Raw genomic sequence first — 16,787 nt, 5'->3', positions numbered from 1 at the left:
CCTTTCCTGACTGTTGCTCTTGCCGCTTTCATGGATGCATTCCTCAGTTATGAAACTGATGTTTAAAGTGCAATTAGTTTCACTGTTAAAGCCAATTATTAATTGGCTGCAGGCTAGATAAACCATTTTGCCTCTGCACAGGTCGACCTGGTGTACCCACCTCGCCCCTCTTCACCCCACAGTTCCCTACCATTGCTAGCTGGCTCTTCTCCAGCCTCCCCATCTGCTCCTTCTGAACATCCTGATGGCTCTCTGGGCTTTCTTACAGCATGTCTGTTCCTCTGTCTGACATGCAAAACTCTCCACTGTCTGATTGTTTGGTTTGGTTCGCAGTCTGCCAAACACGTGGACACACTTATCGCTCACCTTGGGGTCTTTCTACGTCGCTCTCTCCTTGCATTATAGGGCTATTCCTCTTAGGTTTGCTCCCTCTCTCTACAGCGAGCGCCTGAACCATTGCGAAATGGCACCCAAGATTGGTCTTAAGTGGCCCTGAACCTGGCCCTGTGTTCAATTTAGCCGTCCATTACATTTTTTCGACTTAAACACTTACAGACACAGGACTGGATTACAAAGCATAATGGGTGCAGGAGAAAATTTCCATTTTATTCTCAAAGGTTAGGGCCAGATAACCCCACAGAGACCACCCTTAAGGATTTATGGATCAAGCTGTTACTATATTAAAGCTGCAACTACATTAAAGCTCCTTGCATCTAGGTTCACTGTGACTTTCCCAATGCAAAGATGCTTGTAACATTTGGTGCTATATAGTCAGCCTTATAATGCAGACCAGCTCCCTTCTGTCGTTCATTCTGTTCCTTATCCTGACTTTCAATAATCAGCTGAGCATTTTAAAGCCAAAAGTTTGACAGTGAAGATCTCATTCTGCTCTCGTGTCTCTGTTGTTTAAAAGAAATCAAGTGAAATGTAGAGAGCAGAAGAGAAAGAAAGTGACAGTGTCCACATTGTTCATGGAGAAGGCTGGTTGCTTGCGAAGGGTGACATCAGCTCATAACTCAGGGCCATTTACAGAGTGCTGACTAGGAGTCATTCCTTTGTCTCTTCCTGCCGTGTAAGGAGATAGCTTAGAGATTGTCTAGCAGCCGTGCAGCACTGGCTGCTGCTGGATACTCCAAAGCCAACTATATCCAATAGTATGCAATAGACCATCCAATACCATTCCTGATTTACCCAAGATAACTCTAGTCCCAAACTGCTAAATCCAACTAATTGCTACATTTATTTCAGAGAGAAATTGAAGATGAAGAGTGCAGTTGTTACCCAAACATCCATCACATTTGAATCCACCATATTTGCTGTCGTTGTGCAAACACTGTTTGTTGTGCAATAAGGGATTGCTGCCAACAATTTGTACCCAGTCTCTTTTGGTTTTACTTTCAAAGAAATCAAATAAGGTTTCTGATTGTTTGACAACTCACACTTCTTTCTCCTTGAGACTTAGTGGCAATAGTATCATGTTTCTAGGTCTCAACTATTACTGTGATGTAAACCAAATTATTATAATTCATCAAAACAACATCCAAAACTAAAAAAAATCAGACCTAGAATTATCCTTAAACAAACATTACATCCAGTCATCTTTCTCTGCCATCGATCCTTTCCTTTTTTTTTTTTCCAGAGCTACCCTTCTCTCACCCCCTCTGTCATCCTCTGCGGTGAATCTTTGGTATGTGGGTGACATGTGATATACCCCTAAGCATGCGTCCCTTTCCAGGGAGATGGTCTGCCATGAAGCATCCAGTAAGGCTGGTTTGCTGACTGGTAGTAGACTGGTCGACTGCACTGTGTCTGCGAAAGTTGGCTGCCACAATCCGGGCGACCATGGCTCCCTGCGCTCAGTAAATGACAGGCTTGGCTGCCACCATCACTGCAGGCCTGGCCATCCTCACTTTACATCATGACTGCTGCTTATTCTCAGTGCTCTCAAAATGTTTCTCTGGGCAGGCGTGTGAACTCTACTCTCAGAAGGGCAAAAGACAAGGTTTCACTTCCACCATTTAAGAATTCAGAGACAGCGTGCCACATTCTGCAGTGTTATCGCAGGGTGTTTCATTAGAACAGGAATGTTGGTGTACAAGGTTACAAGGCCATTGGGCAATGTGGATCATTCCTGTGGAAGATAGGCACCAGATGAAAGCCTTCCGATTGAAATAAGGGCAGCACTTGGAAGGATTTTAGATAGCTTTATCATCGTCATATTGTCCTTGTTGTTTCCTCTTTCAAGTTTCCCTCTGTCTCCCCCCACCCCTCCGGTTACTTCTCGTCTGAATCAAATTGTGGTTTAGGTGCTGGTTCAACTTAAAATGTCACATTACAACAGGAGGAGGGCAACATCAGTAGGAACACTGCCGTGAACGTTAACATGTGAAACAAGATGTCAGATAAAGGCGCACACGTTTGAGACAATCACCGCTCTCAGGCTGGACGTTTCTAACATGAAGCAACCTTTGCAGTGATTGGTCCTGACTGCTGTTTTGGCTAGCCATTAACTCCAACTGTGACGCAACATCTCTTTGAGCTGTAGTGCACTCTGGGAAATGAACACAGCGTTGTAGAAGTCAAGCACCAAACTGTGTTCGATGGTGTTATGTATGTTTTGATTTAACCCTGTTTGGCCGAAATGGGAACATTGTGACGCAGAGGAAGCATCTATAAGTGCCTCCAAATGTTAAAGGCATCTTGTACCAAACACACACATACACACAGTTCATACCTTGGCTCCCATTTTGAATCGTCTTATAGCTGTTTGGATGGTGTTCTTAAACATCTGGAGTCATTTCAAAAGCTTGCTTGAATTTGAATGGACTGCATCTCTGTAAAATACATTCCCCTTTCAAAATGGTAGGTCAAAAATTTCCACTTCTGGGTTTGGGTCTGAATTGTAGAGAAGTGTATGAATATTTGTGGTTGTCTGTTGGAGCTTTTGACTGAAAATGTTTTTCTCTGTGTGAAGTTTCACTGGATGCAGCACAGACATGTGTCACTGACTATGTCTCACTAGGTAACGATGGATATAAAAACACAAACAGTAGAAATATTAATTTAGTTTGAAAATTGATTATCATAGTTGAAGCAAAAAAAACTAACTCATGTCCTCCTACAAGCTTTTTCCAAAGCTCTTGTCAATGTTATCACATGGACATGAGTTTAGTTCAAACTCTCCAATCTGTGTTAAATACTGTGAGACGTGGCTAAAATAATAGTAGTAGTGGTACTAGAAACTAGTAATCAACCCTAGAGTTTATTTTCCATTCCTTTATATATAATGTATAGTCATTTTTAATTGAAAAGATATAGTTTGATGTAATTGTGTGAAATTAAGCATTTTTTAACTAACATGACAAAATGAAATAGAATTAAGAGCTGTGATTTTATACGATGTACAAACCTGTAGATTAACCTACTTTATAATATACAGACACGTCATAACCTTAGAGTAATAGTTCACTCTTATCTCTTCTTGTCTTTTGTTTTGCTTTTCTAAGATGATGTGGCGGTAGAGTTTGGTAGGTTCCTTCTTCTTACTATTCTCTCATCTCTTCCCTCAACTTACTTTAATTTACTACAGTATTCCCTCTAACTGTGACTCATTTCCATCCCTTGCTTCTACTGCACTCACAGCCGAGGAGATCGAAGGTACTGCTTACATCTCCTATTGGATAGGGCTTTATAGTGTTACAATACACAAACGGTAAAATCATTTGCAGAGACTGGTATCCCTCCATAATTTTTGTGTGTAATGAAAGATGTACCGCTCACCTCTGCTCCCCATCCTTCCTGTTTTCATTTGGCCTGTCTACTCATGTCAAAATTAATCAATCTTAAAGGGAAACATCACATGTCACTTCCAATTTCTCCTCTTAAAACTGTTAAGAGTTTGCAGGTCACTGGCTCTTGTATTGTGCAAAGCTTCATCTTTCACTTACTTGTCATTTTCATTAAAGTGGACATCGTTTGGAGACTCATCAACTCACTCCTAATAATCAAATATTCATAGACTTCCAAGATAAAATCCAAAGCAATGGCCAGTGATGTAGTGAAATGTAATCCCAAATTCTGCAGATTTCGATTTGAAGAATAGGGTTTATCCACATTTTTGGGTGCCCTAAATCTTCTCTGATGGTTCTATTTTGAGGGGAAATTTAACATGTTTGCTTCTTCATTATAGTCATTTGTCACGATAATCATTAGCTAAGAGGTTTATAGTTAGCCCCTAATCTTTTTTTTACCACTACATCAATGGCTGTCACTCTGGACAAGCTGGACATAATCAACAGAAACTATAAAGGACCTATGTCTTATTAACTCAACCTGTGTGTAATTCTATGGACTGTGGACATTGTGCGGTTAAAGGGGTAGGTACCTGTCACTTTCTCTTTAACATTATTTTGTGCCTCTCTTCTGGCTTCTCCCTTCTGTCTCTTCTCATCAGAGGACGATGAAAATAGTAGCGGATTTCACCTAGGTGAGAGATGTTATCTTCTTCCCTTTTGTCCTCTGCCTTCCTGATGTTGCACCTGAATCAACACAAACACAGTCAAAGACAGTGCCCGTGATTTTGCTAGATTTCCATGTGTGCTCTCCTTTAATGCTTCCTTGACTGTTCAGCCCTTTTTTTTCATAGACTAGTCTTTATTTTCTGTGCCACTTTACACAGAGTAATTGTTATTTTCATAATGTACTTGACATGTTGTTCTATATCCCACAGTGTTTTTGGTACAACTTATTCAACTTGGACTCCCATGTGAAAACAGAGCATAATTTTGTCGTGGAACACTAGCCGACAGGGTGCTATTTCTGCCCCTTTACTGACAACATGAGTGCACTGGCAGATCCGGTCACAGATTTACAGAATGTAGTAGTTATCCTGTTCTGCCTCTGCTGTGGGTCTGAAGACATCTTTGAGAATGGTTCTGGGTGCATTTGGGTTAGAGGGACGGCTTGTTTTCCACGCTTTGTTCTGGAGCTCCGGCCGAGGGCCGGCCTTGTTGATGTGGTCCCAGTCAGACTTAATGACAATTACCATTGCCTGCTTCGGTTCGACAGCCCTTCCCAGAGAGCTGCTTCCAATTCTCTGTCTTGTACAGAAAATGTTCCCCATCGTGTTTTTATTACCACTGTCATTTTCCCGACAAATCATAAGGTATCGTCCCTCTGGAGGACCACAGGCCATCTTAACTGGCTCATACACAAATCCTGTGTGTTCATCTCTCCGTTGTGTATCCGTTGTTCTTTCTCTTTGTTTCCCTCTTTCTGTCTCTCTCTCTGTTTCTCTTTCTGTCTCTCTCTCACTCCCCCCCTCTCCCATTCGGTCTATATTCAGATGTTGAGGTCAGGAGGTGAACTTGTCCTTGCGCTCCACACCATTTAGACTCACATAATTCACAGGATATTCAGTGCACTCATGAGTTTATAAATATGAAGTTTGAGCCATGTCTCCTAAGCTCAGTCAGGGTCACTTCCCAAGGCTGAACTATGCCAAATGCCACTCAGTTTTTTTCCACTCCTTTCTGTCCCCTTCAAGCTTGCCCTTACTGTCACCCTGCCTCCTCTGTTAGGTCAATGACCTCAGTCTCTATTCTTCCACATCGGTACCAAACAACATCCAGAACTCTAGTGGGTAAGCAGCATTTTTGGACTCCAGCAGCCCAGAACGAGGTTTAACTGAAATGGGAGAACCTCAGGAGGAGGAGGAGAAAAAATTGTGAGTTATAATAACATCTTGTCTATGAGAGTACTTGCTGCATGGCTTTTCTGCCTGTTGGATGTGGTTGTGTGATTTAATGTTGGCCCGTCCCTGAAAGTTTGAAATCCTAGAACTTACAGATGCTTTTGCAATGCTACTGAGGTTGCATGGGGAAATAGAGGAGGCGGTGGGAGGGGGTACACAGTTGTTGTCCTTAGTTTTTGGTTTGTTTTCCCTTCATGCCTCTCTCAGTGATGCAACGTCTGTAAGGTCCATTGCCAAAAGCGATCCTCGAGCACTACTCGGGGGCGAGCAGATTCCTGTGCTCAGATGTTGCTTGATTTTAGAGCCAGCAGACTAGAGAATGAAGCCAAACTGAGGAGGAGGAAACCTATGTCCCATGATGCCTTTTTATCAATTCTTTCTAGAAAGCAGTGCTTAAAGATTTTTATTTCCACCCAAAGCATTAAAGAGTAGTTTTGACACCCAGAGTGAATTTTTGTGTTCGGAAAATCCAACAAGAGATCTTTTTTCCAATGATCCTTCAGTGCACTCAGCTGAAAACATAACCAGAAGATCCATACATCTGCACTGAGATATGAATGCATACAGTGACATTTCACTTTATATTTCCAAAAGTCAAACTCTGAACATCCAGAAAGAAAGACAGTGGATGGATGCAGGGCAAGCAAGAAACTCCAAATTAGTTAAAGCTGAACAAAGAGGAGCTGGGATATCCATCAGCCTCTCACAATCCAATTATGTCCAAGTTGTGGAAAAAATGGAAAAGTGTTATAAACGGAAATAAAGAACGTTCCATTTCAAAAATGAGATGAGTTCATCAGGCTCCAAACTGAATAGTTGTGGCTATGCAGGGGCTAATACATTAGGACTGGTGAGTTTTAATTGACATCCAACATTTATCAAAGCAGGTTCATGCACTGGCTTGACAGGAGTGTTTTTTATTAGCTTTAGAATCCATTCCAGTTGTTCAAAGAGTCAGAAAAGTGATGTGGAATTGACTGTGGCTTTGTTGTAGAGCATCGTCTCTGTCTGAACATCAGGCTGATGAGACAAACAGGAAAGCAGGCATTAGGCCTAATTACTCTTGGCACCCAATGGCCCCATTTGGCATGTTGATAGTGGCTTCAAGGACTCCAGAAGAAGGAGAGGTACATGTGTGTGCGTGCAAGTGTTTTCTTTTTTTTTTTTTTGCCAACACATAAGGCATCAGGCATCGTTTTAAGACGAGACATTCCTGAGCCCAAAGAGCTGTGGGATAAGACACAGGGAAAAACAAATAGCACTTGACACAAATGGACTTCTTGCAGCCAAAGGTCTGGAGTGTTATTTCACCGTATAAGCCTGTAACACTTGGGTTAGGTGCCACTTTCCAACTGCTCATTGCAATGGTGATGGAAACTACTCCCTGCATTTGTTCTCCCCAGATAACACTGTAATGACTTCTCCACAGTGGACTCCTACATGTACATATTTCAAATGTCACACGAGCAAACCTCACCTTTAGCTTTGATTGCATTTACTACTAGAGAAGTGAAGTACATCAGCTGGCCGGAACCCAGCTGGAATAGGTATTCTGTATGTACGCCACTGCCGGAAACATTAAGACACTTTATACAAACAAATATCCCCAGATCAGCAATGGAGTCCACTTTACTACTGTAGCATAATCCTTTCCACAGATGCCTTTAAGCAGCTGTGTGGAGGGAGCATTTGAAGGACACACGCATGTCTGTCTGGATATGTCCACTTCCTTCTTTTCACTTACTGTCCTCCCATCATCTCCAGATTCCTCTCCCACTTGCTCCTGTTTCTTCGCCTCTCCTGATCCCTTTTCTGATTCCTCCCCTTTCCCAGTTCACATCCTCATTGATTCCTCTCCCTAGTCTTCTCCTACTCAACTACTCCTACTCTCCTCTCCACTTCTCAAGAACTTCTTGTCTCTCCATGGAGGCGTCTTACAGTACATTGCTCTGAACCACATTGGCATTGTTCTACTTCTGTGTTCACAGTGATCTCAAATCTCCAGAAATCCAGGCATATTTGGCCGTGACAGTCTAGCATGCTTCCTTGTATTATGCAAGCACATCCAATTAGTAATAAATCAAGTCAAGCGGTCCTGTCTACCCTAGGCTTTTGTATTTTTGTTATTATGAGCAGCAACACATCTCTTCCTTTTATTCATTGTTGGGGTAATATTAGCTGACAGTGTGGAAAGCGTTTTCTAACTCCCGATCATGAGCCTTCCTACTCCCTTCCAACCAAGCTAGTAATGGGCACATATAATCAGGCTGAGGGAGCCAGTAATGCTTCCCACATTTGGTACCCACGAACAGGACTTAGTGTTGCAGCGTTAAACCGCAGCGTGTGGCATCGGGCCGAGGGTGTAATGCCTGCTTAATCCCCAGCTGCCATGCCTGGTTAATTCCATAGATGTCTTCTCCATTAGTCCCAAGGAGAAGCGTCCCTCGCTGGGAGAGTCGGGATGCAGTTGGTCTCTTGTAGGCAGGGCTCCTCACTTCACCGGGGCCTTGCAACAGGTGATTTCACTGCGTGCCTTTTTCTCTCTGCTCCATCACACTTCACAAAATGAAGATTGATTGGAGGTAAAACAGCGCTCATTTTTTATCCTTCTCTATGTTGTCATCTCGATGATCGCCTACACGTCACATCTGGAAGAATCTGGAAGACCTGATGCTTGAACTGTTCTCAGGCTTCTTCTCTTTCAGACCTCCACTGGCAAATGCAGGACTTGAGTCTTCTTGAGTTGTATGTTTTTGTTTTTTTTATGAACATTTGTCTTACTGCACTGTGCTACAGTTGTAGCCATTTCTTTTACAGATGCGGGATCATAGAAATTCACAGGATATTAGTGTCCGAGTGGGCAGTTTGTATTCACAGTTTGCAAAGGCCTCTGGGTGCTTTCTTTACGCACATGCTGAATTTCCTACGTGGCTGTAAGATATTATCACACTGGAAAATGGGCTCACAGGACCGCTGCCGACTTCCAAGCAATTGTGTGTGTGTGTGTGTGTGTGTGTGTGTGTGTGTGTGTGTGTGTGTGTCTGCATGTGTGGATAGTCACAGCTTGTGTTTACACTGTGTTGAATATGCTCATCTTTTTTTCCTGCACTTTTTTCATGTTTCTGTTTTTCTGAACTGTGTGTGTGTGTGTGTGTGTGTGTGTGTGTGTGTGTGTGTGTGTGTGTGTTTGAGAGAGAGAGAGAGAGAGAGAGGTTGTGCTCAAGAGACTAAGACTGAGATGAAGTGTGTGTGTGTGTGTGTGCACGTGTGTACGGGTTCATGCCAGTTTTCAGTTGCCGTCCTGGCAATTGCCCAGTCACGGCCTGGTGCACACCATTATGAGGTGCGTGTGTGTATGAGACTTTAACTCCATATCCCTCGATACACAAGGTTCCTTTGCCACTACTCGGCTCTCATTTCAGGGAAATTCGAAACAGAACAATTGTCAACAAATTTGATTTGACCTGTCAAGCCATTAAATGAAGTATTGGATCTCAGTGCCACACATATAATACGTTCCTTTTCTCCTCGTAACCCTTACGCTTGGATCATCTTGTGACAAACATGAGGGTGTTCCAAGGCTTCTCATGACAAACAGGCAGACTTTCTTCATTTGAACAAGACATGAATCATCCCTTAATTCTGGATCAAATTAATTTCCATCCCCTCTGTCAAATTCAGTCTCCATCGGTACTGACAAAGAGATTGGTTGTTAGGGGGAGACGTTTGGTGAGGGATGCATTGCTGCTCGCTGATGCACAAGGCTTTTATTTGTTTACCGTTGGGCAGGACTATGACGGAGGCAGGAGAATTATCTCCCTGTTATTTGGATGGAGCTGGCATGGAGGGTTTAGCTAATTTAGGAACACTAGATTACTGAGATAGGCACGGTGGTGCGGTGGTTAGCTTGCCTCACGGACAGAAGGTTCCTGGTTGATATCCTGGTTCGGCTGGGGTCTTCCTTTCCAGCGTGGGGTTTCTTCAGGTACTCCAGCTTTCTCCCACAGTCTGAAGATATGCAGATTGGGGTTTGGTTAATTGGAAACTCTAAATTTGCTGCATGGCTGCATGAATGGTTTGTTTTGTATGTTGGCCCGGTGATACACATGCAACCTGTCCAGGGTGTACCCTTCCTCTACAATGTCAGCTGTCCAGCTCACCCTGCAACCGTCAAAGGATAATCGGTATAGATGATTGATGGATGGATGGATGAATTATTAAGGCCTTTATAGTGATTGTTGAAAGACACATGTCTACCCTGTGGAAAGTTTTAGAGCATGTCCTTAGCCTAAGCCAATGAGGTGGCAGCTTGTCAGACTCCAAGACAGACAGAATTAATGATTTTTATAATATTATTCAAAGTCACCAGCAGTGAGTTTATATTGCAATATATAACTCACCACTTTGGAAATTGACAGGTCGCTTTCAATGGGATATCATCAGCATGTTTATTGTAACGATGTCAACCCTCGTGGATGTTGGTTTCTGTTTGATGTCTTTGCAGGAGACATGCAAATCAGCAGCGTGTGCTTTCCACTGCGAGTGTAATGCTCCCTGGTTGGGGGGAGGGAGGTGGTGGAGGGGTAGCGAGGGTGCGGGCGTTGAATGAGTTGATAAACCACAGGAGAAAAATGGCACAGACAATGTTAGCCACAATTCGCTCACAGTGGAACAAAGTCTGCCCCAAATGTTCAACGTAACACTATAGTCAGTGCCCGGGCATGTGTACACACTCATATGTGTATACACGAGTTCATGCAAAAACATTATTATTTCTGCTCCAATGACTTACAGTGTGTTTCATTTGTAAGTCAGTAGCTCCGTCCCTTATTATGGGTCTGTTTGGGGAAGAACAAGCGAAGAAGAATGCAGACTCTCTCTCTCTCTCTTCGCTGCGTGTCGGCTCAGCTCCACAGCGGTTTGAAAATGTTGTGGAAAGTATAAAGGGGTGGGTATCAGGAGTCTGATTCTCCTCTCAGTCCATAATTTTTCATGCTGTCTAAATCTCACTCGGGCATCTTATATCATAGTTCTGAGTTCATTAATTACTGATTAATTGAAAAATGAAAGAAGAGGCTGAAAACAACCATGACCATGTGCAGAAATAGGATATTATGGACATCCTGGGTTCTGGAGATTTACCTCACTTTAGTTTCAACCAACATCTGTCATAAATATGAAACTTTATTCCTCAAATTAGGGGTAAATTCCTCCTTTTGATACTGTCGTAGATCATCCGATTTAGGCGTGCGTGCTGGCGGATCTGTATTTTAAGAAACTTTTGTGAGGCCAGTCTGAGGACACGCCATAAACCAATTGAAGACGACAACAGTTGTAAAGTATTCCAACCCAAACACAGGAACATGAGGAAAACGTGCCATACAACGCTAAACGACACACACATACATGCATCGCTATCTAAAACTGATGTGAATGGATTGCAAACAATATCAGGACAGTTTGACAACCAAATAGCAGTAATTCCAAATTCTGTAACAGTCGTTTACATGATAAGAACATCTAGTTTTTACTGATTTACACAATGACCCGAGCTGTAGAGACCAGGACTTTCAAGACCAATCTAAAACAACGAAGATGAGTCATTCTTACCATGATTAAAACAGCAAGGTACTGCAGTTGACATGGGAGCATACGGCAATGTTTTTTTTAAAACAAACATTAAAGCCCTTAAACCCCACCAGTCTCCAAGTGATATGTGTACGCACAAAATCAAAAAAACCTCCATTACATGTCACCAGGGAAAATGTGAATTAAGTGTTTGAGTGCGATATCCAGGGAAACTGTTTGGCGGAATGTTGCGCGGTACTTCTTTCGCCTAAAGAAAAGATAGCTGTCATAAAACCGAGCTGCACAATGCAATATGAGGTATTGGACATCGGGCTGTGTGGAGGTGTTTGCCAAGACGCTGAAACGACCATAAATCGAAGTGCACAGCTGCAGGCTTATGTGCGCATACAGTAACATTGGAACATACACACACCCTCATTGACACACATACTGACACAAACTTCTCTTTTTTTCCCCTGCACATCGTAGATTAATGTGTTTCTCTCCGTCTCCTCTGTCGTTTCATCCCGACCTCCAGCTGGGTTCAGGAGAAGTTTTCGTCTCAGCAGGAGAGACAAGAAGAAGACCAACAAGTCCATGTACGAGTGCAAGAAGAGCGAGGTATACGACACAGCCGACGTGCCCACGTATGAGGAGGTCGCCCCGTACCGCAGGCAGAGTGGAGCGAAACACAGGCTGGTTGTCCTAGTTGGTGAGTAGAGAGCGGGACTCTTAACGGCTTACCTCACACTTTGTTTTTGAGTTTAGGGCGGCTCTATTTCTGTGAAACCTGGCGCTGGAGAGGCCATAAATTTTAATAATAACTCTCACCTCCCAGCATGGTGACAGATACAGATCACAGAATCGACTGTGTGACTCAGAGTTTCGCAGCTCCAGGAGCCCCAGGTGGCCTGGCCTTGCCCCTCCATGACCCCCAGAATAGAAACGAGCTTCCAAACGCAGCGACTCACTCAGTCATCCTGGGCCTCCTGAGTTTTTAGACTTTTTAGCACTCGGTGGAATCGACAGAGCAGGCCTGATATTAATCAGTCACATTTAATACTTTCATTTACGGCACCTCACTCTCGACGTCCTTTCAATTTTTCGAACTGATGGAATTGTTAACACTTGCCTGGAGGGAGCGGGTGTTACAGAGCCCTCCAAAGAGCTTTATAACGTGCCAAGGTCTTGAAATGAAGTTAGCAGTTTCTCGTTCTGTATTTTAAGCTGGAAGACGAGCATTGCCAGAGAGCGGCGGAACAATACGCTCGGCCAGGTGCAACAGTAAAGTCTTGAATATTTCTAACTGTACCATCGGTGAGTTTCAAGATTTCCTGCACTTTTCCTCTCTAGGTTTGTTACGTGGAACAAAAAATGACAAGAATGTCCCGGACACGGACGGAACAAAACATTCCCCAAATCTTCAGGGTGATCCTTCCAATCTGTTTCCATTCATCAAAAAAATAAAAGAGATGCACTCAAGGAACGAGAACTCAGAAGCCTGTCTGTCTGCAGAGTTTAATCTAGAAATGAATACCACTGGCAACAGGGTCTCGTGCTCTCTGCAGAGTGGTGTTTTAAAGCCTGATTAACTTGGTTCGCTTAAATACACCACACAGAGCATGGACTTCATCAGGCATGTTGCTAATTAGCGAGCCCACTTCCCTGCCAGTGTGTCACAGCCTCACACAGAGGATTCCGAACCTCTCCCACCTGTCATCCGAAAGTAAATATTTTTCAATTAACTTCCATAATTTGGAGGACAACCCATGGACAATTTCACACGTAACGAAGCGGAGGGCCAAGGAAGGATCTGCTTTATGTTTTCCTGCCTCCCCCTCTCCTTCTTCCTCTCCCCAGAGTCTCTTGATTTTTCTTATTAGAACTCATTTCTTTCCAACTCTTTTTCTCTCTAGCTGCATTTTTGCTTTTTTCCTGTTACTCAGGGACACTTCTTTCCTCTGTATAAGTATTTTCAAATTACATGTCCACCTTTTATTCAAGCTATTAAAGCAAGTTGTATTGTCCAGATATTTCAACACACACACAACCCTGCCTCCCAACTTCAGACCTGTACTCTGATCATTTTAAACAACACAGGAATCTCTGGAGCATTCAGGTGAGAGGTGGTGCAGCAGGCAGGACGTGACGTAGAAATTCTGCTGCAGAAATCTCGTGATTTTGTTAACAGCACATCAATTCTGGACATCTTTGTCTATGTGTGTGACTCCTAGTCTAGTGTTGCTGGCAGGTTTTACCAGCCATACTGGCTTCACGCTTTTCTCCAGAGGAGTAAAAGTTAGGTCTGTATTATTCTAGGACTTGCAGACGGGACACAACCCCTCCGTGCCTGACTTGGCCTCAGTCTTGTACTTTTTCCGCTCTGCTCCAGCCCTCTACCCCCGACATTATTTTTATATCGAACCCCCCCCCCCTCTCCGGGAACTTTTCACTACTACCCTAAAGGCGTTTTTCATTAACGTGGACGCACAGGTCCACAGTACCAACTAATGAACGCTGCCCACCTTCTGCACTTGAATGGAGCACAGAGTTTGAGATCTGTTTCAAAAATAAATCGAGATGCTTATCTGGGTTTTCATCCATTTTAAATTAGACGGCCAATCAAAACATATTTATAGATTCGTCGACCCAACCACTGATGGATTTGAAAGAAATCTGATTATTTAACCTGACAAAATGGTGTGCTGATTTCCACATTTCTGTGTAACTTGACCCATTAAAAGTACAGGAATATTATGATGAATTGAAAGTTTTTAGTTTGGGGTTTTGCCTTAACATATTTCAAATACACTAATGCGTAAGTGAATGTTTATGTGGTATCCAAATGTATAAAATTGGAACTCTATATCAAGACTTTCCCCTGCTTAAAATGTAGTCGCAGTTACCACAGTGCACCACTGTCATCCTTTAAATGTGGTAGCAGCGAAACACTGTAATATCCCCCACCCTGGATGTGAGGCAGGCTGGGAGGTTGTAGGCCGGGTCAGGGCTGGTCCTCGTCGGGCCTGGCCCCGGCTTTTCTGCAGAATCTGCATGCGATGCACTCCACGTTTGGCCTGGAAGTTATTACGTTTGCGATAGCTTCTCTAATGAGTGCGGTAATGAAGTCTGACACTTTTACTGGCATAGCAGAAGTACCGAGGGAGGCCCAGTGACAGAGACAGATGGAGGAAGAAAAAAAACACATAAACAATGTTAATGCTGCGTCTCGTCCAAAAATTTTTGTGAGTTATGCCTTTTTTTTATTGTGGTGTTCAGATTTATAATGTTGCTGTAGCTGTATTGGGGCATTGTTAAACACAAACAATGCACAAAGAGGTGGCGTGTTTAAGGTCAGGTGGTGTAACAGGACCAGCAGGACTGCTACTGCTTGTAAAGTACCTGGTGGTGGGCCTGTTGGCCCCCCTTGGCAGGCGGTAGTTGCTGGAATAAGCTTTAATCGTCGTCTGAGGTATTCTGCAGAAGTTCTGCTGCCATGCGCCATTGATGTCATGAGTGGCAAGCGAGGGAGTGATGTAGACGGTGAAAATGGTTTTAAGGCACGAGATAGTGGCACAGTGGCAGTTGTACAAATGGTTCTGTCGTTTCCCTGATCTTGGACTCTGATCGTGTCAGATTTGAGCAAACAAGCCTGTGTGGAGGTTTACGGCCTGCTGGGCTGACCTTCCACACTGCTGTGATAGGGTTCATAAAAGTGGCTCTATGACCATGCTCTGCCACCTATAGTACCTCCGACATCATCGGTCCACAGCCATGTTCAAACAGCACCGCCACATTCCTCCTGAGCTCCCGAAACAAATTCAAAATGAACTCCATTTCCTCATCTTAATAAATCACCCATGCTCTTAACCCCCATGCAGGTTCTCCTGACTTGACTTTTTTTTTTCTCTTACTGAAAAAGTCCCTCTCCCCTGCTAAGATTGATTGCTGTCTTTGCTTGGCCATGTGCTTGTTTATGTGAGACGGTAACCACAAAATGCCTTGTGCCGTCGCTCCACAGAGGGTCGGGGTTTTTTTTTTCTCCTTTTGAATCCACAGAAGGGCATGTGTGTGTGAGCACACTGAGGAAACAGCTTTTATCACTTACAGCAGTCGCACAATAGGACTCACATCCATGTGTTACTGGGTGCAGAAGAAGAGGGAAAGCATGGGTTTTGAATTTGTGTGTGTTTGAAGCAGAGTTTATGCTCCAGAGCTGTGTTGTCCACACCTATTTATCAGGCTGTGGATCACTCTAAAATCCTCACACCAGATAAAATGTTGTGAAAGAGCACAGAGGAGTGTGCTTTCTACAGAGCTTGTCTTTCTGAAAAAAATAATTATCCCTATACCTCTGCCCCCCCCCCCTCCTCATCTCTTTCCACTTAATCTGCATCACTGAGTGAACTCATTGTCCATTTGTTTTAGAGGAGCAGCCTGCTAAACACATTTGCCTGGAGAAACGAATTTCCAATAGGGATTGATGCGATTGTAGTGCCTGCCCAGAACGCCAGGCATGTGAAGAATTTCAAGCCCAGATCAAGCGCTGTCTCCAACTGTCCACACACTGCAGAGAGGCGGTGAAACACTGCAACACCGAGCCATGCACTTGTAACTCCGAAACTGATTTCTTGTCCAGTTCGTTGAAGGCATTTATGCCAGTCAGTTTAAATTAGGATGATGTTATAGCTGCCTGGTAACATCCACCAAAACACTGGAGGATAACTTTTCAGAAACAAAGAGCAGAAAATGAGATGGAGGGAGAGCAGTAAAAGCATTTCCACCAAATCAAAACCAGTGTAAACAAGGTTCTTACATCAAAAAAACATCATAGCCTCTGCATCTACGGACTGTATTTTGCATGAAATTACAATATATATGAGATATTTGGTTGAAACAGTTTAGCTAAGCTGCCAAATCGTCTCTGTTCCTAAATATTAAAATTGAATTTATTTCCTCAGTCTGATTGAACTTTACCATCTCCACATGTTGGCCTCCGTTAAATGCTGGAGGGATGCTCAGCTCGTGGAGCCACAGATGCATCAATAGTCAATACTCCAATAGTTTCTCCTTCCTTCTCCTCTCCCACTCGTTGCCTCCGTTCCCCCCACTGGGAATGTGATGGGAAATCCAGCCGACTCCCGACATTGCCGGAAAAGGTCTTTTTACCTTCACTGTGAACCTGCAGTATATTGAAAGGTTATTGTTCTGCCAAACTGCAACGAGAGAGGAACTGGTTAAAAAACAGACTGTTAATGTAGAATATCTGTTGCTTTGTCATATTAAATCAATTTTCTTTGCTCCACAGGCTTTTACTGGGTTGATTGTGTAATAATTTGATATGAAATTCACACTGTGGTAAATTGATTTCAAATTACTCACAAAAAAACCACAATAATACAGAGAGAGTTATACTTTCATAGAGGGGAAAATTACCCATACTGGTGTACAAGTGCACTAAGCATGG

At 43.3% G+C, this 16,787-nt stretch overlaps 1 protein-coding gene across 10 annotated transcripts in view; it reads left to right on the top strand.

Moving 5' to 3' along the window:
- The window catches only part of mpp7a (MAGUK p55 scaffold protein 7a), a 132,545-nt gene that overhangs the window by 97,301 nt on the left and 18,457 nt on the right, over positions 1–16,787 (top strand). For 3 of the 10 annotated variants that reach the window (XM_069512547.1, XM_069512549.1, XM_069512548.1), the window contains exons 12-16: positions 2,975–3,022; positions 3,507–3,527; positions 3,643–3,657; positions 4,454–4,486; positions 11,859–12,032. In XM_069512547.1, the coding sequence (XP_069368648.1) occupies positions 2,975–3,022; positions 3,507–3,527; positions 3,643–3,657; positions 4,454–4,486; positions 11,859–12,032 (291 nt within the window). The remainder of the gene's footprint in view (positions 1–2,974; positions 3,023–3,506; positions 3,528–3,642; positions 3,658–4,453; positions 4,487–11,858; positions 12,033–16,787) is intronic. The other 7 variants (XM_020087864.2, XM_020087865.2, XM_069512550.1 and 4 more) reach the window with 6 other exon arrangements.

The sequence above is a fragment of the Paralichthys olivaceus genome, chromosome 17 (genome assembly GCF_024713975.1).
Source record: "Paralichthys olivaceus isolate ysfri-2021 chromosome 17, ASM2471397v2, whole genome shotgun sequence".
Classification (NCBI taxonomy): Eukaryota; Metazoa; Chordata; class Actinopteri; order Pleuronectiformes; family Paralichthyidae; genus Paralichthys; species Paralichthys olivaceus.
Note: the sequence above shows the minus strand (reverse complement) of the source record. Positions and strands in the feature narration are given on the sequence as shown.